General features: G+C 43.5%; 1 protein-coding gene across 4 annotated transcripts in view; it reads right to left on the reverse strand.

Annotated features, from left to right (window-relative positions):
• Positions 1–5,156: 5,156 nt before the first annotated feature.
• DLGAP1 (discs, large (Drosophila) homolog-associated protein 1) overlaps positions 5,157–22,568 on the reverse strand; it is a 144,350-nt gene continuing 126,938 nt past the window's right edge. For all 4 annotated transcript variants that reach the window (XM_009879971.1, XM_009879970.1, XM_009879973.1 and 1 more), the window contains 4 exons: positions 21,235–21,653; positions 11,907–11,998; positions 9,330–9,482; positions 5,157–6,430 (listed from right to left, as the gene is read on the reverse strand). In XM_009879971.1, coding sequence (XP_009878273.1) covers positions 6,221–6,430; positions 9,330–9,482; positions 11,907–11,998; positions 21,235–21,653 — 874 coding nt within the window. In that variant the 3' untranslated portion in view covers positions 5,157–6,220. The remainder of the gene's footprint in view (positions 6,431–9,329; positions 9,483–11,906; positions 11,999–21,234; positions 21,654–22,568) is intronic.

Below are 22,568 nucleotides of genomic sequence, written 5' to 3' on the forward strand. Positions count from 1 at the left end.
AGGCATTTGACACCCATAAAACACCCGTCACACTCTGTCCTACTGCTTTTCTTTAACTCCAGGCAAGGCCCGTCCCTTCCCCTGAACCTTTGACAGCTTTGAAACGTGGCAGAGCAGCAGCGGAGCGGCTCGGGAGCCAGGCAGCATTTGCCTTCTCCGGGGGCTCCGCAACGCTCCAGTATTTCTCCTCTTTGAATAGAGCTGGCAGAATCCATAATTGCTTCCATTCTCCTTGGCTAAAAACGAGGAAAAGCCCGGCACCCCGCCATGGGGATTGTTCAGTGCAGAGTCGATACGATGACGGCCTCTGCACCAGGAGTCGCCTATAATAGGTGGTGGCAATGTCACCACTCAGCTTGTTTTTTAATATCTCTTTTTTTTTTTTTCTTTTTTTTTTCTTCTCTCTCCTTTCATGTGTTGTTTTCTTTTCCCCCTGGGTGGAGCGCAACTGGGGAGGTGATGACTTACCTGCCACAGCTCGGTAGATCGCAATCTGGAACTGGCAGAGTGTTAACACAATGCCCCAGCAAGAGCTTTTCTGTCTCTAATTTCTGTGATTATGTTGTTACTGGATCAGTGAAGAGAACCATGAAAAACACAATTACCAGGAAGCCCTGGTCCTTTCCTCGTCCCTTTGTCTCCCTGCAGGATCGGGTGTGTGACTCACGGAGCAATAGAGGACCCGCCGTACTCACCCGCGCTACCGAAAAGGGTGCTGCCCGCTGATGGGACCCAAGCGTGGGAAAGCCTGACCGCTGGCTGAAGAGGCCAGTCATGTCATATTTTGCGTCCGGCATTCAAATGTATCCTGGTGAATCGAGTGATAGCAGCTACCTGCTCCTGCTACAACGGCGGCTGAGCGGCAGCAGCGCAGAAGAGGGACTGTGAAATCCTCCCCGCCACATACGAAACCACAGGGAAGGGAAGATGGTTGTGGATGAGCTTGCTGTTGCAGGACAGCAATGTTTATTAGGTCACTGGCATAGCATCAGACTAAAGGGAAAGGGGCCGAGCAGGTTTTGACTGTGGGCACCGGTCCCAGGTTTGCTCCGTGCAAGCCCACCTGTGCATCACAGCCTGGTGGGGCTGACCCGACCCTCTTATGTGATGCATAAGGAAAGGAGAACTTCACTTGTTGACTGCACTCCAAATCACGTATAAAGCAAAAGCTCCAACGACAAATGCCGATAGCAGCAGAGCGGTCGATATTTTTATTATTAATTCTTATTAAAAATGTCAGCTCAAAGTCAACACCAACTCCCAACGGATCTGATAGGCGAGCAGGCTCCAAACTGACGGTTGAAATGCACTATTTGCCTATTGCGTGCTGCAAAAATAAACGTCTAGCAGGAGAAAACAGGCTTTGGCAAACAAACTGACAACAAGCGATGCTTGTAGGGAAGGCTCGTGATTTGATCTGGAAGGGAACACTGAGTATAAATAGGGATAAAGTTTACCTTAAGCATGCATGAAAGGCAGGGCTACAAGCCATGGTTTGGACTTCATTCTTCTACTGGAGACCAGTTTGAGACACATCTGCTATTTTACGCCCTGTGGTCTACACTCATTACAAAAAGACACCAGCCACCTCTGAAAGGTTTTTAAACAATAAAACATTTTTTTTCCCGTCCCTGGTGTATCAGTTCATCAGTAACCAATGAGAACATAAATTCCTGCAGGTGAAGAGAAATCCCTTGATCTCAGTGGTGATAAACCTTTAAGCAGAAGTTTCCCTGCCTATAGATCCGTGGCACAAACCTTTCTCGCCTTCCTGTGCTGAGGGTCTAAATGTGGGCAAATGGTATGTGGTGCAATACCGGTATGCTATTAATATAGGTATTAGGCTCTATAGAGTGAATCAGAATCTGTTTAAACACTGGTGTAGCCATGAACGACATAATCCGGGACATATTTATGTGGGATTTGTTGACTGTCTTTATTTCACATACTGGAAAAAACCCCATCTGGAAGCAGGACTCCAGCGAAGGGAAAGTCAGCTATCTCTGTCAGGGATCTCTGTTCGCCCCCCGCCTTTCAGCCATCATTGGAGATAAGCGCAAGATGAAGGGAACCAGTGTGGGGAAAGGGGTTGGGGGGGGAAGAGACGGGCTGGGGGTTTCTCGATGCTTCTTTTGAAGTCACCAGCGTAACTCCTGACATCTTCGATGGGGCTTGGCCGGGCTCCGTGCCTTTGAAGATTTTGCTAAGGCTCAAGGCCTTGATCATGGCAACGTTTACGCCTGTGAGTTAACTCTGTGCGGATGAGCACTTCCAGGGCACTCAGCGGGACTCTTCGTATGAGACTTTGCAGGATCGGACTTAGGCAATGAGCGCTTAAGAGAAACATTCTGCTCGTCGTGCTTTTATCCTTGACCACATCAAATGAAACGCCTTGGCAGTTCTGGGAGAATGAATTTGCATTGAAAACCCACAGCTCTTACAAGCAGTGCATTAATTATTTTATTAATTTGCTCTTTTTACATTATGGGAAACATTCATCTATTTACATTTTCCTGTCCACACACAAACTAGATAGATAATCCTATGGAACCCCAAATCATTAAATCATAAAAACACTCTCCTCTGTCTAAAGGCTTTCAAATTTGTGTCTTGTGTTCCAAATCAAAAACATGTTTAAAATCACATTTAGGAATGCAGGTAGGCCAGTGATTTACATTCCAGTTACTTAAAATATGCATTTGACCATTTTCCTTAAGAAAAAAACCCAAACCCAAAAAACCAATAAATTCACAAAGATACAGTTTAAATTAAAGTGATAGTGCACATCAAAGCATTAAGGGAACACCAATAAATAAACTGAAATATATTACAAATAAATTATTTCTATTTACCTTTTCAAATATTAAAAATCTTTAATCCATTTCTTCATCTTTCTTTACAAAAAGATTATGAGAATTTTATGGAAACATCTGCAAAAAATATAATAAATACTTCTTTTTTATTTTTAACTTTTGAAGCAGGAGACAAAACCAGCCTTTTCTAAAATTTCCCCCAAGGAAAAAAAAAAAAAAGCAATACTTTAGTCACAAAGTGAAACAGAATATAGGCATTTTTAAAATACACTGGGCAGGTTAGACTAAAAACAAATAGTTACAAATTATAGTAAAACAGATGATAGAGCAAATATACTAGCATTAGTGTCGATAAATGAGTCAAGTGGTTAACTAGTGGCATTCTAGGGGCAGAATTATTCTATTTTATATTTCTTGGTCATGGCTGTATTTTTAATATTTTGCTAAAAAACTAAGCAAACATTATAATACCTTCTCTAGTGCCAAATGAACTAGTAGGCATTCAGCTGAGAATAGATTCATTTAAAATAGATACCAAAAATATTCTATGATATACAAAGACAATAATCCTTAAAGTACAAGACTAGATAGTCTTCACTTTTCTGCTTTTTTAGGGGGAAACTTGCTGGGTATAAATTTCTGTAGCCACTTGTCAACCAAAGTCTTAACTCATCCTTCATAAAACGTTCACAAAACTAAGTCTGCGACACGGTTGTGAATGTGGACTCTCACCTGGATACTGCTTTGAGTATTTCAGTACAAATGAGTTCCAAATAATTAATACTTCCTATGACTATATATGCTCAAAAGTGGCAGTTGGCACTATTACGTACTGCAAACACGGTGATGTTTCGTTGCTGCTAAAAGTTAAACGCGGTGTTTCAAAACTAGCAAATACACTGGTATTCAAACGCTTAGAGGGTCAAACCTTTCAAAGCTCCTGTAACACAAAGCACTCTAGGGTTACACTGGATTTCTGTTTACTCTAGTTAAAAGTCTTTTATATATTAAATTATTAGCCCTTATCTTGTAAACCACAGCAGTAAATAGTTGTGCCCTGTTTATAAAGACATAGCTCAGATATCAATGGCTTTGAGAGGTAGCAAATTCTCTAGTGGTTTTAGTATGCTCACATGAAAATACTTGGTGCCAGAACCTATTACCTCTCCTATTTTCTTGAATAAAATTAAATTAGCACCTGGCTATGATGTCGTAGGAAAAAACAGCTGTCTGGCATGATCTCGATGAATAGTTTTAGCAAGAGCTTAACTTTTTGATGACGGTTTTTAAATGCTTTTTTTAAGTGCAAGCTGTGGAATTGCGCCACCAGTGCGGCGGGATTTTTCCTGGCTTGGACCGTCGGTACAGGTTTAAGAGCTACGGGCACAGCCAGCCCGCGTGCCGCGATGGCGGCACCCTCTACCCCCTCCATGGGGAGGGCTCTACAGGCGCCTGCTCCCATCGGGAGCCGAAAACAGCCTGCTGCCTTCCTCTCCCGTGTACCCCTGCCCTGGCAGCCGGGATGAAGAGCGCGCAGGGGTCCGGAAAGCATCACCACGGGGCTGCGCAGACGGCGGGGTCCACACAGCGCTCCACCGCCCCGCGCCAGCCCCAGCATCCACACCAGCTCACGTCGATTCTGCTTGCGGCAGCAGCACATGCCAGCCGGGCACGCGTGTGCACACGCATGCACGCAGGTAGGCACACACACACACACACACACACTCTCACACAACTTGCTTTCAGCAACATGCCTGACACAGCTTTCCTAATGTTGGCACAAGAGGTTTCGGTAGCGGGTGGTCAGCGTCGTTCCTCCTCAGAGGAGCTGGGGGACAAGTTCCTGCCTCAGCCTGGGGTGGCCGGGGGGGGGGAAAGACACGCAGGGGCTGACCTCTCACGTTCCTCTCCAGCCCTATTGTCTGCCATTTCCCCCCAGTATTAATGAGCTACTTGGGATGCATATTTTTCATGATTGCAAAACAATGGCAGAAGCCAGGGTAGGAAGGCTTGGCGAGAAAAAAATATTAAGTTCATATTGATCCCATAACTCGTGGAAAATACTTCATTGTTCTTCTTCAGATGGGTATTTTATACTATTAAGAGGAGGCTGAATTAGAAACTTATCCTAGATATGGACCGTTTGGTGATAAGCAGTCTGAACTGTAGCATACAATCGGCTGTGGATAGAGCAAAGCAAGCTTGGCCGGAAAAGCATCAGAGGCTCCACGTACAGCAATTCGCCTACAGGTGTCCGTGTGTGGCTGCGTGGACGTGTGAGATCGGATGGTCCCACCGAGATTAAGACATCAACAAAACCAAGCTTTTTTTTTCTTTTTTCTTTTTTTTTTTTTTAACCAATATAATCCATACAATACAATACAAGAGGAATTGACAATACAGTACAATTTTAAAAATTCTTAATACTTGGACAAGAAAATCCTTCTTTTATATTATCTCTTCAACTGTCATTGCTTCTTATCTCCTTCCTTTTCACTCTTTTATTGCCTTTCAAAATAGATTATTTCCCTGGAAGATCGAATTTACAATCTTCTGCTGATTGAAATGTTTAAGTAGTGATTGATGAAATAAAAATGAGGCAGTTTGTGCAGCTGTGAGTGTGCAGGTATCTTTCCACAGGATCTTTTCTATCCCTCGCCATCTCACCTGTGGGATATACTTCCACTTTTTCACCCCCACAGACCTGTGTTTTTTTCGTCCCCCCTCCCCTTGTGTGACTCCTTAAATTCAGGTGAGAAGGTGTGATTCGGAGGTGTTAGAATAAAGTGCGCCATCTGCTTTAAAAAAAACAGTAATAAAAAGAAGGGAATCCGAGTCATAGCTCCTTTCATCTTTTGTGAGGAAGACGGCAGAGTCCAAAAGGATCACCCTGCATGACTGAAATTTCCAAAGTCCCCTACAGTTTGATATTGCTGTACACCGGGTAACAGACTAGCTTTAGGTCAACTAAAGATCATGAGTAAGTTAAATGGAGCATCTACTGTACAGGTGCGCGGGTGTGTGGAAGTCTGAGCGCCGCGTTTATTTGTTTCAAACAGAAAAGAAAAAAAAAAAAAGAAGGATCGTACTCGTTTACATGAGGCAAAGTGGCAGCATCAGTACATGTGACAAAGCATCGTGATGACATGGGCGAACCTTCAGAAAGCAAGGGTGATTAGAGGACATCTCTCGGAGGACCGACAACTACGCCACGGCAGTGGAGTTCACTGGGAGCATCGGGGCGGCTGCGTACAGAGAGAGGGGAGGGGGAGAGGGGGGGAGAGAGAGCGAGAGAGAGGAGGAGGAGGAGGTACAAATACTTCGTGGTGACCTTGAGCAGGAGCCTAGAGGGGCAGATTATACATGAGGCTTGTCTTGCCAGAGAGAGTCCTCCCGGTTGGATCCCTTCATAGCCTGGTCTGGGCTTCGGGGATGTATATCTCAATGCTTTCGGCGCTCTCGGTAGCTGAGTTCTGGCGGACCGATGCAGCGCGCTTGGCAGCCATCAGCCGTTTCCGGGCCTCTTGACGCTGCGAGCTTTCCAGAGAGCGTTCTCGTATGAGTGGCACCTGACCTTTCGATGGCTTCTTTGGCACTGGAGGAGGGACCCTTCTCTCCTGATCAAAGCAGAAGGTTAATGGCATTATACAGCTTCTCAGGGAAAGGCGGGAAAAACTAGGATACGTCAGTAGTTAGAACACACATTTTACCTAAGGTTTGTTAGCTCTTATCTGCCTTTCTGTCTTCAGTGAACTGGCTTTTGTGCTCAAGGGTTCATAAACATAGGGCAAATGGCAAAAGGGAGGGGAGGACCGGCCGCAGTGCTACTTCTCCTCGGGGACGGTGCGTGTGAAACGCCCGGCGCTGCCAGGGCCGAGACCCCCACCGCTAACCGCTTAGTGCGGCTCCCCGGGGCGGGGGATCCAGGCGTCTGCGCCCGGCTCCAGGGACTCGGAAAGGAGAGCATCTCGGACGCCGCCTCCCGCCACCAGCACAGCCGCCTGCGTGTGGCTGGGGAGCGAACGCCGCTCTCGGCAGAGGAACCCCGGAGAGCCCCGACTCCTGGGCTACCCTCTTCTATACGTGCATAATGCTAGGCGCTCTTACAACACGGATGTAACCGGGGCTTTGGCGTTCCCATAATGCAGACGGGAACTAGCTGCCTGCAGCTGGTGCATCAGAACAGATACATTTTTTTAAAAAACACCATATAGTTACGTATGTATGTATTTTGCAGTGGCTTAATGACTGCTCAAAAATCCCACACTTTGGGTTTCACCGTGCAAGCTCGTAAACTCTAGCCTCCTGCTAAATAGCCATGACACGCTACAATCAGCTAGAAATAGAAAAAAAACTGGTAGGAAAAACTTAAAAATCATTAAGAGAACATGCATTAATCATCACAGTGGCAGCTAGCTCCAGATACGCGATCACAAGGAGGACTTTTATGTATATCCTGGTGCATGTACACACACACACACACAAAATCAACAAAAAAAAACCCCTCAGAGAGGGATCTCTCCCGAAAAAGAAAAGTGTATTCAGGTCTGAATTTCAGGCGGCCACAAAGACTTTGTCAAGTTAATTAGATTGTCTTTTAAGTTACATCCCCTTCCAACTGTGAACATGGTCTCTGAGCGAAGGGATTTTATCACACTACAAAGGTCCCATTCTGCCCTTTCATTTTCTCTCATGCTGCTCACAAGAGCTTCCATGGCTCGAAATATAAAGGTGCTTAGTTACACTTATTCATACTTTGCTTTTTCTCTCCGTCCAAGGATTAATCTATGCTGTTTAAAAAGGGCCCAGTGGCAAAGGCCAAAGGCAACTGCAAATATAAATTCCACAGAAAGCTTTTTCTTCTTTTTTTTTTAATCCTTTTTAAGAAAGGAGATGATCTGTTTCATCGAAAATCATAGACAAATGCTGTTGAAACAGGAACACAGTGTAATTCTTTAAAATCTTTACCTTCCTAATGTAGGTCCCTTTCTTCAGGACTACATAACTTCCTTTAACCCGTTATAGTCTTCTTTTTGTTGGAAACTCTTTGAAATGTTTTTCAGAAGCAAAGAAAAGGCACATTTTTTTTTTTAAGGAAAGCTCTCGTTTCTCACTGCTGCAATTGCAAACACCCGGCCTACCCGCTTTACTGTAAAAGCTAATGAAAGACCATACACCAGCATTTCTGTGCATGCATGTTTGACGGTTTTAACTTCCTTTTCTGATAGATACTGAAAAAAAAAAAAAGATAAGAAAATGACTTGCCTTTAGTACCTTGGACTAGGAAAACACATTCCCATTCATTCCCCTACAAAACACATTAGGTGTGCACAAATGGTGTGAACATGGCACTCCTAAGTCAGGAATGAGTATTTAGTCTTGATCGGAGGAGGAGGGAGAGTGCTACCAGCACTGCCTTTGCAAGCTTCCTGCTGCAAGATTAATGGGGTTTGATATTATTATGGTTATTTGCCCGAAAGAAAACACCGCTTTGGTCATCGGCAGCCAGCTGACCGTGAGTTGGGGCAGCCCGGACTCCTGTCTGAGCCACTGTACCTGTAAGTCACGTTCCTCCTCCTTCTGGTGACCCTACCTGTTGGCTTTATTCATTGCTATCAGACCAGCCACAGTGAAAATTCAGCCATCCAATTACATACCTACAGGAGCGCAACATTAGACCGTTGATTCCTCTAGGAATGGGTCTGTCTTTTAAGGATTTTCTGAAACATTTGTGTATTTTGGCTCACCCAAGTGCTGTTTTTCTCAATGCGGATAGCGAGGAGAAAAATAAGGCAATGGTGCCAAATGAGAATGGAAAGTGAAATGTGGCTCACACTTGGAGATGTGGCAGTTTTTCATGGTGACAGAAGAGGACTACATTTAAAAAAAAGACCAAAGCTCCAGATGATTTTTATGCTACCTTGGGTAAACAACACTGCCAGCAAAGTGAACCTGTTCATGAAATCACCCATTAAAAAAACCCAAAATAAACAAAAAACTAAACAAACAGACAAAAAAAAAAAGGAGATGTAGAAGTTCTTTCATGTAACATTTTGGAAGGCATATTTTTGTTATCGCTCTGTTTGTAATCTGGTTACCAAAGTCAGCGATGGTTACAGTGCTTCCCTAGTTTTTTCAGTAACACAACCTAGAACTCTTGCTATATGCAATAATATGAACCGTAAATGTGATTTATTTAATTTTAAGAATCAATATATAAGGCAGTTCCTTCCAACGATTGATCGTCTAATATGATTAAATGTAAAGCTTAACAAAGTACCACATTCCCATTATCCGATTCACAAAGACAGATTTGGTTTAAAAATATGCCTGAAACATATTACAGATAATATCCCAGATGATTATTATGTAAACATTGTTATTACAATGAAATTAATTTGATATGAGCTTCATTTCACATTTTTAACGTCAACGCTGTAACACAGAGGACTATTTAATCTGTCCAGTATTTGTGCAGGGTTTTAAATGAAGCATACAAAATCTACAATGTTCTACCTTCTTGTCATGAGGATCCATCTGTTTCCAATTATTGGCCTTTAACTGATGAAGTTCATCAAATTTCATACTAATATTTTCTATGGACAACTGCAGCATATCCCAAAACCCTGCTAAATCCTGGGAGGTCGGCCGTGGATGTGCATTAGGATTCTGTGCAACAGAAGAAAAAAAACATGTTGGCGTTAGTACCTCTTAATGTAAAGCATTTGTGCAAATGGTTACGAATCTTGCTAGCAAAGCAGTTTCAGCAGATCCAAGCGATCGGTGCGACGCAGAGAGAGAAACAAAGCGGAGCGTTACTTACTGGCGGGGGGTTTTTGCAAGCCACTGTGCCTCCGCAAGCCCCTGCTCAACCCAAGGAAGCGGCTATGCCCCACAGACCACGGGGAAAGGGCAGGTGGCAGGCCCCCTGTGGCAGGATCTCCCCGTGGATGTTCCTGGGCATAACCGGTGGTATCCTAACCGCACCAAAATTAATCGCCAGCCTCCTCTTCGCTTTCATGAGGAAGGACTCCCTGCCATGTTCACACTTGTCAAGAAGACTCATACCTGGGCAAATGTACCTTTTGCTTCACGTGCAAATAGTGATATACCAGTGCGTGAACACTTTTTCCACACTCTGAGAACTTAAGTTCTCCAAAAATACACCATTTCAAGTAAAATTGCCTCTTATACGCCTCAGGCCAATTTTTTCATGCTTTTTTTGTACAAGAATAACCTCTGCTGGGCGAAAAGCTCAGAAGAGAACATGCAGAAGCACAGTAATCCCATTTTTACAGGCGAATTTTTGGACAGAGTGAGACTGGGACACAGGTGGGAAGTGTTGCTTTGCACGTGCAAACTCAGCCTAGTCCATCAGCCTGAGAGGTTTGCTCAGAAGAGCACACCTGGGCCATTAGCATCTCTAGCATGGCCTGGGCCAGAGGCTGGTGACACGAGAGGTCCTGTTGTGTCTTGTGTCCCTTCAGTGCAACTCAGCTCTGAACATTTTCTGCATACAGTGGACATAGATGAAATGGTGCCTGCTATGTTGGCAAAGTTCATATGAGGGAAGTCTTTCTACGGGATGTGTCTCTATAAGCTGGTTCCCAATTGAAACTCTTCCAACAAAATGCGGTGTTGCATACGCTAGCTTCAAGAATGTTTTTTCATAAATGCTGAGCAGTCCCTATGCCAATCTGAGTCAGCATGCTTTCATGGATACTGTGGCCTCATAAGATCACATTGATATAGTGTTATTAAAAAAGATAAATAAATTATTATAAATTAAATCCATTATTATTAGACCCCTGCATGTCGTTTTACATGGCTCTAGTTTTACTCTGTGTTTAAGTTTTCTCCCTCACCAGAAGCAATAAACCCAAAAGAGTCAATTGCTTGCCTTAAGAAATTTCTAAGTAATGGTGCTTTTCACAGCAACGTTGGCACGTGATTTTGCTAGGATGATTATACCACTAAAGGAGCAATTATTGAAAACAATAAAGTATCTATTTTAGATTCATAAGGAGAACAGAGTTTATATCTGGATTCCTAGTTTTTCAGTGCTTCACACTAGCATGTTGCCCAGCTGTAGGCCTTTATTTACAAAGATTTGTAACCAGAATTCTCCTTTGATTTTTCTATTAAGAATTGGAAGGCTTCAGCAGAGCTGATTTCTGTTGCATTTGTCCACTGAAGCAGATTTTAGTTTGGGGCTTGATTCTCAAAGGTGCATTAACTGAAGCGGAAGTTGGTCACCCCAATCTGATGCGTATCACAGGGTTTGCCTTCCCTTCCCTATTCTATGCTGATGGACCTCTATGCTTTTGGGGCTTCTAGGAATTTATGCCAAAATTGGAAATGAAATGTATTGTATCTGTACGGATTGTTAATTTAAAAAGTTGAAAATTTTTATAAGTGCTGGCATTTTTGAGAATACTGCTTTAGACACATGGTGTGATATGTATTTTTATTTATCAATTGGAATACAGCTCTGATTCTACTACTACTAACAGCATAAAAATAGCAAATAACAATAATAATAGTGGTAGCATATACCAATGACATACAGTAATTATAGTGATAACATGCTGGTTCTTTGCCTCTTTGCCCTTTTAGCACTCTGGAAAATGACTTTTGCTGTTGGGTTTGTGGATCTGTGAGGCCCCAACTTTCAGTGTCTGATTTCCTGGTATTTCTGTCTTGCTGAATACAGGCGACATTGGGATTACGTGGGAAAGCCCCACTCATGAGACTTGGGGTCCATCCTGACAGACCCAGAAGAGGCACCCACACATCTCTCTGCCCATGCAAACTGAACTCAGGAGCCAAGGGAGAGATCCTTGCTCCTCTGAAGTCACTACCAGAGTTTCAGTGATATTTCATCTGAAAATTTTTACCTGTCTTTAAGGATCTCAAGCTATTGTGAAACTCATGCTGACTCCACCAAGTTTGACAGTTACTCCTGAATTTACATCTAGGCCTTTACTGGAAAAACTACTGTGTTAGTCAGAAAATCTCTGTCTAGTTTAGGCATGATTATTTACAGGGTTAGTGAAAGGTACGCAACAGTGTCTAGCAGCAAAGTTTACATACCAGGTTTTCTTCACAAAGTTCTCTGAACTGGTAAAATTTCTGGGCCATGAGAAGCTGGGCACTGCCCACCGCAGTTCGAATTTTCCCTAGAACTGAGAGAAAGAGAAATATAAGTCATGATGCTTTCTTTGCTGCGGGCAACTAGAAGCCTATAAAAAGAGAGGAGAAGGCTGTGCAGTGGTCAGCTCTGGTTTTCAAAAAGCATGTTATCTCTCAGTCACAGATTAGAGATAGGCTGATAAATCTGAGGCCAGATTGGCACGAGGCAAAGGCGTACCGCGAGGGCTCCTCGGGCAGCTTGCATTAGCAAAAACACTCATCTGTTGCTGCAGCGTACTCTCATTCCTGCAGTGAGATCAGTTGTAACCAGCAAAAAGCACTTCCATGGCAGTATAAATATGGCTTATTAAAAGCTCTTGCAACCTGTATAGAAAGCTCACCAGAAATTACACCTCTCGCCATCACTGTGACCCAGGCTCAGGCTTTGGACACAAACCCGGCTCCCTGTGCAAGGACATGCGGCTTTTAGAACCTGTGATGCCATCTACACTGTCCAGACAACACTGCGTCTGCTCGCATTTCTGCCACCTCGCTTAGCAACTCGGCGCCTTGTTTTCAGGTTTAGCTGACTGTTGCTCCATCACAGCCCCGGGGAGGGAATGGTGATTTTAATGCACAGCAATGAACCTCATTCGGACCCTCTGAGTATTTATCATGGGCACAATCTGAAGTGGCTTCTGCCTTTGAATCCAGGTACCCAGGCATATGTCAGGGAGCAAACACACCCTGGCCTCTCTTTCTTGCGGGTGACCTGGAGGGAGGCATCAAAGAGGCCCAGCTCCTGCGCTGTCTGGGGTCTCCTTTGTACAGACAGCTGGGTAGTTACAGTCCCTTTGGACTGAGTACTGTGAAGGACCACAGTCAGCCAGAAGACAGCTCATAGTAAATAAAACAAGAGCTCAGACTATTTTGGTTGTGTTCAACCTCACTGGAACGGTGGGCTTTTTTTACCGCCGCAAGGGGTAGTTGAGAATATGTTACCCGAAACCGCTGAGTCCTGGTCAAAGTCTGGAGAGTGTGTGTGTGCATGTGCATGTAAAAAGAAGCAAGCATGCAGAAACAGAGCAGAAAGATAGACATGGCCTCAACTGGCAGTAGGACAGTGAATCCAGAAAAGAGAGTACGATTTTGAGGGCTGCTGATCAAAAGAAAAATGATGCTGTGAGTAAGAAAGCAGCTACCAGTTTGTTTGAGACTTTCGGTGCTCAGGAAAAAAACCCAACAACTATGCTTTATGCACTGTCTTTAAATAAACAGGCTGGCATCACAGATGTATCTGGCTCCATCATTAATTTCCCCTCTCAGCTGAAGCAACTTATTGCCTCCCAATTCTTTGGTTAAATATTTATTTTAAAATTAATTTCATTTAATAACAAAAAAAATATTTACCACTTCATTAATGAAAACCATGAATGGCAGCCACTGTGTCACAATTTTCACTATCGTTTCTACTCATAGATACTTGCATTGTCCCAGCCCTCATATAAACACAGCAACTTCTCCATGACAAATTTACAGTCTGGATACATGAGGCAGGTGAGGGAGGAATAGGAAAAACAAAGAGGTGAAGCGGTTTGCAGAGCCTGGAAGAGATACTAGTCCTTCGCTCCCATCCTCTGTACATCCTTTGGGCACGGTCACTTTTTGTATAAAACCTAACGCAATGCCAGCAGAGCTCCGCTGGGAAAATACTGCTAAGTGTTTTGACTTACCACGATGAAAAATAAATAAATAAATAGACAAATAAAACTTTGCTCAAACCCCTTCTGGCAACGTTTTTAGGGTCTCATGGTCCTGTGACTGGCTGCTGTGCATGTCGGCAGCTTGTGACCAGAATGCCACCATGGAGTGTTTGGTAAGAGAAAGGCCTCTCCACGGGATACACTTGCATAGCCACATGCTAAGCAAACTGGCACAAATGCTCACGATGAACTGAAACCAGACACAGAGTAGTAGGAAATCTGTGTTCTGCTCCTTCAAGGCAAATGGCTTTTCCTTCAGCAGCCTTAAAGCTCGCTCCTTAAGGCTGCTAAAAGAAAAGTGGGATGCGAAGTTCATTTATACTTCAGACATACAAAGGAAAGGACAAAAAAAAAAAAAGGAGGGTGAAGAGAGTCTTTTCATATTTTTTTCCAAAACTACAGGAGAGAGGTCTGTGAACACACACAGAGCCCAGACTTTCGTTTTGTTCCCAGAACTCAGGTCAGCACTGCCAGGAAATAGCCGTGAGCTGGAAGATTCACTAAGCAGAATATTTTCAGCATATTGCGCAGGGAGTTTTGCACACAACTCTCATTATTGTTAGCAAGGCTTGCGTGTCTAATTCTATGCGCACAGTGCTGAAAATGGACCCCTTGGTGTGTCTAGTCATTTATGCAACCCAATATGCAAACCACTCAACTGAAAGGACTTTTCAATAGTAGGAGGAGCTACTCTGGGAGCTTTCATGTGGTTCCCATTGTTATGAAAACTCTTCCCACTGAGTATATTTGGGAACAGCTGCCTCATCTGGAGCTCGGCCACTCTGACGCTTCCCAAGACTTGAGGAGGGGAGAAAAAACGGTCTCTCCACTTCTCGGGACACAAAAAGACGAGGCAGGCTCTTCCTGGAAAACTGCACCACCCGAGTTGGAAATCACATCCCAGGCACCAAGAAATGTAAATACACCTTGTTGGCGATGGATGGGAATGTGCCCCTTTCTTTGAGGGAAGAAGAGCTTAATATTCAGTGATCTCAACAGAGGGAAAAGGAAGTCCTTGTCCTTGGCTGCCTAGCGACTGGCTATTTGCCTAAAAACCATCATCCCAGCTGACTGTGGGATGCATGCTGATGCTGTTCTCTATTGTTGCCACTTCTGCTGTAGCCGCGGCTGTATCTAGTCAAGTGTCACTGATTCCTCACCCCTCAAAAGCAAGCGGTCTGTTAATGTGCAACCAGTCAACAACCAACTCCATCACGGAAGTTGGGGGGGTGAGGGGGGTGGAGGACAAAGCATTGGAAAAACTGAAAGGAATCTCTCCAGAAGGCACAAAGCCTTATCAATAGCCTAAGTTTTGTTTCCAAAGGTGCGTTGTTTTTAGTGCTCAAAGGCAGAGTGCTCGTTTCGCTTACTCAGTCGAAACCTCTGGTGCCAAAGAGAAAGGCCAAGGTGTAGTAAAAAACCCAAAAAGTAAAAATAGACTGATACTTTTTTTTTAGGAGAAAAGCCTGTGAGGTTTGAAGCCAAATGCCAAGAAAATAAATGGAATTGCAAAGATAATACTCAAAATACATCAGAAAAGAATCAGAGAAATCTGCAACAGCAAGGGAGATGGAGTACAGGAGGAAAACATATAAATGTTCAAACTGGTGTGTTCAGCTAATAGGATACAAACAAAATGTATAAAACCAAGCAACAACAAAAAATACTGACCCATCAAGATGCAATCATAATGGATTTAAACACCTATATAATGTTATTCATGTCTGCTTTCTATTCCATACAGGGTTATACAGCACACTCAGCACTGTTGGATCTGAATGCCTTCCAGTAATGCATTAAGGAACATTATTAACATCCATCATATGCTTTGCTGTCACCCCTTCCCCAGGGGGAGAAGTGTGTCTACTGCAGTGTTTTGTTTTTATAGTCTGAATTTTCCTCTCCCTTGCTTTGACCTCTCTTCCTTGTAAATCCAGTTGTCCTCTGTCACAACTTTTAAGAAATAGACAGTTATACCTATTCTGGAAGAACTGCTTCGGTATAGCTATTTTGATATAATTCAGATACTGTAGAGTGCCTCCTCGCTATTATTGTTCTTGACTGGGGGTCACAGAATGTTACTCTAGGATAGATACATGCCCGTGAATTTCCTTGTGTCCCTAACCCCCCCAACCTGTTCTCCTTTTAAAACATTCTTAAATACAGACTTAGACTTTGTGCTGTTCAAGCAGTAAGTTCTTGCTTCTCTTGGTTCTAAGAACTGCATAGGACCTGCTTTGGGATTGTAGAGTTCTATGTAGCCCTGCCCTCCGTGTCTTCATGGGAAAAGAAACAAAACAAAAAAAGAATTGCAAACACAAGCAAAAAAAATGGTGATACTGTCATCTGCTCTACCTTGGAAAGAGACTGGGCGTAACGAGGATAACAAAATATAAGAAAACAACAGCAAAAATCACCTGAAGTGATGTGAAAAGTCATCACATAGAAAGAAGCCATGGGAGTTTTGAGGAGGGGCAGTATTATTTGGTCTTAAACCACCAACTGATCTCTTTGCATTTCAACTTTGACAGGCCCCAGGGTCTAACGAGTGACAAAGGAGACACTTTAGGACTGTGACTATCAAATGCCCTTAATGTGAAAACACCTGGTTGGTAGGCAGGGCAGCAAGCTAGGGAACAGAAAACCAGCCACTCGCTCATTGCCCCAGGAGCAAGTGGCAGGAACAATAGCTGAAATTACAGGGACACAGCCTGACATTTGCGTTGCAAATGTTGGCTGGGCACTGTGCATATGAAGCAATCCTGCCATAGAGCTGTCACAATCCATTTCCAAGCCAGGATGGACCAGCATTTTAGCCTATTCTTGTTGACAGACCTACATTTAAATAACACCAAGCATGACAAAAGCCAGGAAATTCAAAGTTAAAGCTACTACTCAGGTCTTAAGCTCTGCTTTTAAGGAGAAAAAGGCCAAATGGAGCAAGCTACGGAGGGGGCAGTCCTTGCTTTGAGTCATATTTACTTATAGGAGTGATCTCACTGACATTAATAGGGCTGTCTGCATGAGTAAATGCTGTTCACTGGGAGTGAAGCAGTTTCCATGTGTTCTCTGACTTCCCTGGCTTTTATTAGCAGGCTCCACATTTTTTCCCTAACTTTATTGTTTTGTTGCTTGCGGATTTCTCTTTTCTCCTTGCTAGCCCTTGGACATTGGCAGGGCTTCCAACCCGGAGCTGGCTCTCCTTGGAGAAACCCTCGCAGACGGAGAAGTCCCTTCTGGGGAGAAAAGAAAGTCGGAGCAAGAAAAGGACGAGTTGGGCAGGCGGCCAGAGGCATGTAGCCAGGGGGATTCCAGCAGGACTCGGCCACACGTCAGGCTGGTGACTGTCCCTCTGCAAGGCTGCATCAGCCTGCTGCGGGACGAGGCCGCCTCGCTCCTCCGAGTGGCGGCAGGGACCACGATAGCTTGGGGAAGCCCTGCAGAGGGCTGGCAAATGGTTTTCCTCACTCGTGGCTGAGAATGAACTCATGGGTCTTCTTTTCTTTTGCCATGGGCAACTATTGCGAAAAACATATCTTTCCTTTAACTTTCTTGTCGTGTCCAGCCTTCACTCTTTAAGTTTTCTCTTGGAACAATTGAAACAAACCAAAACAGAACGCAGAAAGTGTGCAAGCATTGCATAATTTGCCAGAACTGGCTGAACTTGGTCCTAAGCAGTGAGTTTACTGCAGATTTGAGGTCAACCTGTGTTTGCAGGCTAGCCCAGAGGAGTATAATATATACGCAAGACAGTTATAATGACATGTCTTGTCAGAGCTTTGGTTTTCTGTTTTGGTTTTAACTTGATTGGCCTGACTTGTCTCGCCACTAAACCCACATTACACCTGGCTTGTGGTGAATCAGGCCTGCTGTTTGCTTCCGATGGTTATCTTCGCATCGTAGCCACATTACAACCCCACGTGAAAGAGAAACATTTCTGAAGTGGGGCAAAATGAAGCTCTCCGGTTCTTTGGTTAATGCCCCACGTGAAGTAAAAAAAACAGAAAAAAAAAAAAAATCCAGCAAAAGTGAGGCCAGGGCTGTAGGTGTATGTTCTTGTGGCCACCACTGCTGTGAAAAAATGAGGCCTGAGGCAGCTCGCTAACAGTGCTGCGCGGGGAGTCGGGCCTGTTGCTGCTAATTCTGTGTGTAAATGGTTACTTCAGAAGCCTGAGCCAAAAGTCACCGACATCAGTGGTGAGGCTCTGACTGTACAAAATTGTGCAGGGCAGAGGCAGGAGAACAGAGCAGAGGGTTGAGGAGAAACCCCCCAAAAAAGGTATACAGTTGATTTCACTAGAGGCCGAATCCAAAGCCTCAATCAATTCTCACAAGGTGTTTGACCTCATATCTCTAACATCTTTTTTTTTTTTTATGAGAGCCCTAGAGTTTGGAGCCAGCAACTCTGTAACAGCAAAATACACGGAAACCGTATCAAGTATCCGAGCTTAAAGTCTGAGTGGTATTCATCTGCCTGTTGCACATGCCGTGGCTTTATCAGAAAATTATTTCAGATAAAACCAGAATATTCTATACAATAAATAATTCATGGCGGAAGGGCAGCCACATTTCTCTCTATATTGGCATTTCATCGTGCAGCCACTGAACCACAGCTTGTTTTTATACACAGCAGCAGACTCCATTTCCCAGCTAGAAACATTCAATCCCATCTGGTAGATTCATTCCCAGCTAGATAATACCCAACGTATCTATGTAACATACAAGCTACTGTCAAACAGCAGCGAGCCGTCTCCCTGAGACAGCTGTTTCGCACAAGGGCCGCATTGTCTGGAGAAAGCACGGATCGTTTTACGCGGAGCACCGGGGGGACGAGCCCTCTGTCAGCTGCCATGGCATCGAGAAAACCTCGCTCATCACACGTTCTTGTTATTTTGTTATCTGGCCAAACACACACTGGGGATGTCAGGTTGAAAACAAAGGATGCGTTCCCTGCTCTGGTTATATTTCATTAGGAAAACCAAAGCAAGCACACCTCTTCTTCTCCTTTTCTCCCTTTCTTCAAAGTTTACAGACGTATGAAAAAGATATATTTCAGGGCAGAGTTTTTAACAATCGGGCTTTTGTTTCTGGCGCTGCTGAGCGGGCAGCGTGGCTCCGACCATATGCTTTTCCTTGGCATCAGGTAGAGCGGGGTGTGCTGAGCTTCAGCGGAAAGCCCCATGCAGCCTCTGAGGGAGGCAGCTGCCACGTGCCAGAGCGGCCGATGGCGTCACACCGAAATCAGTACCTCACCAGTGACTGCAAAATGTGGGCAACCCCTTTCCTCCTCCCATTTCCAGTGATCATGAGAAGTGCCGGTCAGAAAAATGAAGAGGAGGAATGATCCGCAGGACACGTGGCACGTGTGCTGTGAGGAGGCATTGGGAATAGCCAGCCTAACCATTCCTTTATCTTCCCCATAACTGACTTCTCCCACTGATTGCTCAAAGAAGAGCCCTTTAATATAAAAAGCCCGCATATATCAAAGACACCTAGACACTGAAAGAAAATTCTGTATACAGATACACACATTCTGCAAATATCTGCCTTGTGAAATTCACTTCATGTTCTTTTCTCAAGGTGAATAACTACTTCGCTGCACAAATAAAATATTTGTAGGTTTTTCCATTATTATCAGTTCATGGAATCATAGAATCACATAATGGTTTGGGTCAGAGGGGACCCTTAAGGATCATCTAGTCCAACCCCCTGCCACGGGCAGGGACATGTTCCACTAGACCAGGTTGCTCAAAGTCCCATCCAGCCTGGCCTTGTACACTTCCAGGGATGGGGCATCCACAGCTTCTCTGGGCAACCTCTTCCGGTATCTCACCACCCTTATCGTAGAAAATGTCTTATGTCCAATCTAAGTTGTTGTGGCAAAGAGAAAGCAAGTGGGTTTTGTGGCTTAGACTTACAAATGTGTATTTCCTATTTGTTATGCGTTCACACTTCTTTTTCAGGCTAAAATCTCTTTGTTCACAGGGTTTATTTCTTGCATACTAACAACAGAAAACCTTTGTATTCTGATAAACGTTCAAAGAGATTTTTGAATGTGCTGATGACGTAAATTAAAAATGAAGTTCAAATACTCTAAAACTTGGGGAACTGGAATCTGCTTTGAAGGCTAATACTTCTATATTTTTCCCTCAGAAGAAATCGTTAGCCTGTTATACAACAGAAGTCTTGTAGAAATAGAAAGCCTTAACATACCTTAATGTTAAGGTTATTTCATACTTTCCATTAGAAGTCAATTTCCAGTTCCTTACAGTAATGTCTAACTTTAAATATCTAAATCAAACTTCTCTATAGTTATTTCTTTCATTGGGTTGAATGGAAAGTTCCAGCAGAAACAGCTTATGCATTTCAAAGAATTTTAAAAAATATATTTTTTGCCAGTGTTAATTCCTGCCCTTCCAGAAATCAAAACCTTCACATCTCAAAAGAATTCTAGAGCCTCCCTTCTTGAGAGGAAGGGTTAGAAATTTGGAGGGAGCAGTCCTGGAGCTGAAGTAGCAGTCTGTGCTTTGGTAGGAGCTAATTTGGGGGTTGGAAAATTGTTACTTGTATATCTAGGAAAATACACTAAGGTGTGGCTAAATTATACAATATTGAACTCTCTATATGCAGCTGGTCCTCAGTGTTTTCTAGGAGCTCTCTGATAGAATTTGAAAAAGCTTAATTCACAAGGAGCATGCTCCTAAGCTCACAGGTGTACCTATGTCCAAAAGTTGACAGGTATCAATAGTACTGCTCCTTGTAATGGAATTAAATAGCAAAAACGTCAACTTTTACTTGGAGAAAAAACTCTGGTTAAGGAGGCACATGTTCAGCTCTTCTTCCCTAACTAGAGTGAATAAGTAAGACAAGAGTTACCCAACCTGTCTTACTAATGAAGGCTCACTAGACATTCCCATTACCTTACAGGTGGGGTAATACTTCTGGCAGCAGTGACAACTGAGATGTGGTTTTCATGTGTGTGTTTTTTATTGCAGAATACGGAGAGCTTGTTTTACTGGGAAGATCAAAGAGGAATGAGAACTGCAAGGGAGATGAAGGGAGACTGGAGAGGGGAAGACAGGGAGAACAACTTGGAAGCACAACTGAAATCTCAGTTGGGAGAAGAATCTGAAGACTCTGATGCCAATCACCATCTAAAAAAGCATCTAAATTATGAATTTAATGAAAAGGAACTAGAATCTGTTCAATTATATTCTAAGGTTATGAGAAGTGATTTTAAAGGGAAGAGTTAAGAAACATTAATACTACAAGACCCCTAACCACAGTCTCCTAATTATCCATTGAACTGTGCAATCCCAAAAGCTAATACCTCTGGAGTTTCAGAAGTGCTGAGCATTTCCATTCCCTGTCAACTTTAATAAGGATTATTAAATACATTCGTACAGCCCTTTTGAGAATCACAACCATAGCTTCATTAGCTAAATAAGAAAAAATTCAATGGAGTAAATTTGCCGTATATGAAATACTTTTTTGTAGTTGCAATATTATTGTATGCAGTTACTTACTGTCCTCAGGTAAGTTGTTTTCCCGTTCTTCTCTCTCCATCTGTTGGCACCAGCCCTCCATACGATCTCTCTCTGCCTGAAGTAGCTTCAGAAACCAGTGGCCATCTCGTGGGCACACTGACCTTTGAACAGCTTCCAGAGGATCTTCGGTGATAGAGTCAATCCAGGGGTCAGGAGGAGGTAAAATTGATGGATCAAAATCTGTATCAAAGTCATCATCCACTGCACATGCATGGTAATGGTTTCCTGACCCTTGTATGCTAACGGTAGAGGTGCTTGCATCTCGGGAAAATTGTCTTGATATTTGTCCAGAACACGTATTGTCCTCTTGAGGGTCGATTATTTCAAAGTTCTCATGGAAATCCAGGTCTGCTTGCACGGCTGTTGTTACACTATTAGATCGTGTAAACCTGCGAAAGCTTTGGAGAGCACAAACATAAAATGTTTAGAAAGCTTTTTCTAGGTAACTCAGTAAGAAAGGACCTATTAAGATTCTGCCACTCCTCTTAAGACTGGCAGTCACGGCTCTCAGTGCTACACTCAGGTGCTTTTTCTTGAAATGATCAGCATAAACTTCTTTTCTCATTGCAAGGCAACAAACACACACCTCTCTTTTTTCCATGTAACCTCACTGTTTATTGAGGCAAGTACCCCTAATTGTTGTGTGGTTTAACAAAGCCAGAGACTAGCCCAAGGGACAGCTAATAGTGTCAGTAGCTCAGTATTTTAGGCTACCAATTAATGAAAAGTTGAAGGGGCCCAATTTTAAGAAGTGGCTTATCTTTCAGCTTTTAAAACTCACACCCCTTTGAAGTCACATGCCCAAACTCACAAGCCACATTTAAAAATCATACATGTGAGATTGATAAGATAGTAATACCAATGAGTCCACTATCTACGTAGTGTTATGCATTCCATTTACAAAGGAGATAAGTATTTTTAACCCAGATAAGTATTTTGTATTTCTTCTTCATGATTACTCTTCGTAATTATGTACCTGCTAACACCACTGCCATCTCTCACAATTTCCTTTCACCTTGCACAGCTTCCCTATGTTGGAGCATTTGAGGGCAGAGAGCAAACTCTGAGGGCAAAGGCAAAAGCACGGGGGGAGAGAGGTTTGGGGCTTTCGGTTTGGGTGTTTTTTCTTTAAGTAAACGGCACTCCAAATTCTACAGTCCAAGGCGTCTGAGGTGAAGTGGTTGATAGAGAAGGAGCAGAGGGAAGTGTAAGGAGTAAGAGACCCTAACGCTGTTGCAGGGGGTGGGAGGAAAGCACACATGATAAACAGTAAATTGTGGAGGGAATGAGTGCAAAATCTGCAATTAGAGAGT

This window comes from Charadrius vociferus, unplaced genomic scaffold, assembly GCF_000708025.1.
Source record: "Charadrius vociferus isolate BGI_N301 unplaced genomic scaffold, ASM70802v2 scaffold202, whole genome shotgun sequence".
In the NCBI taxonomy this organism is placed as follows: Eukaryota; Metazoa; Chordata; class Aves; order Charadriiformes; family Charadriidae; genus Charadrius; species Charadrius vociferus.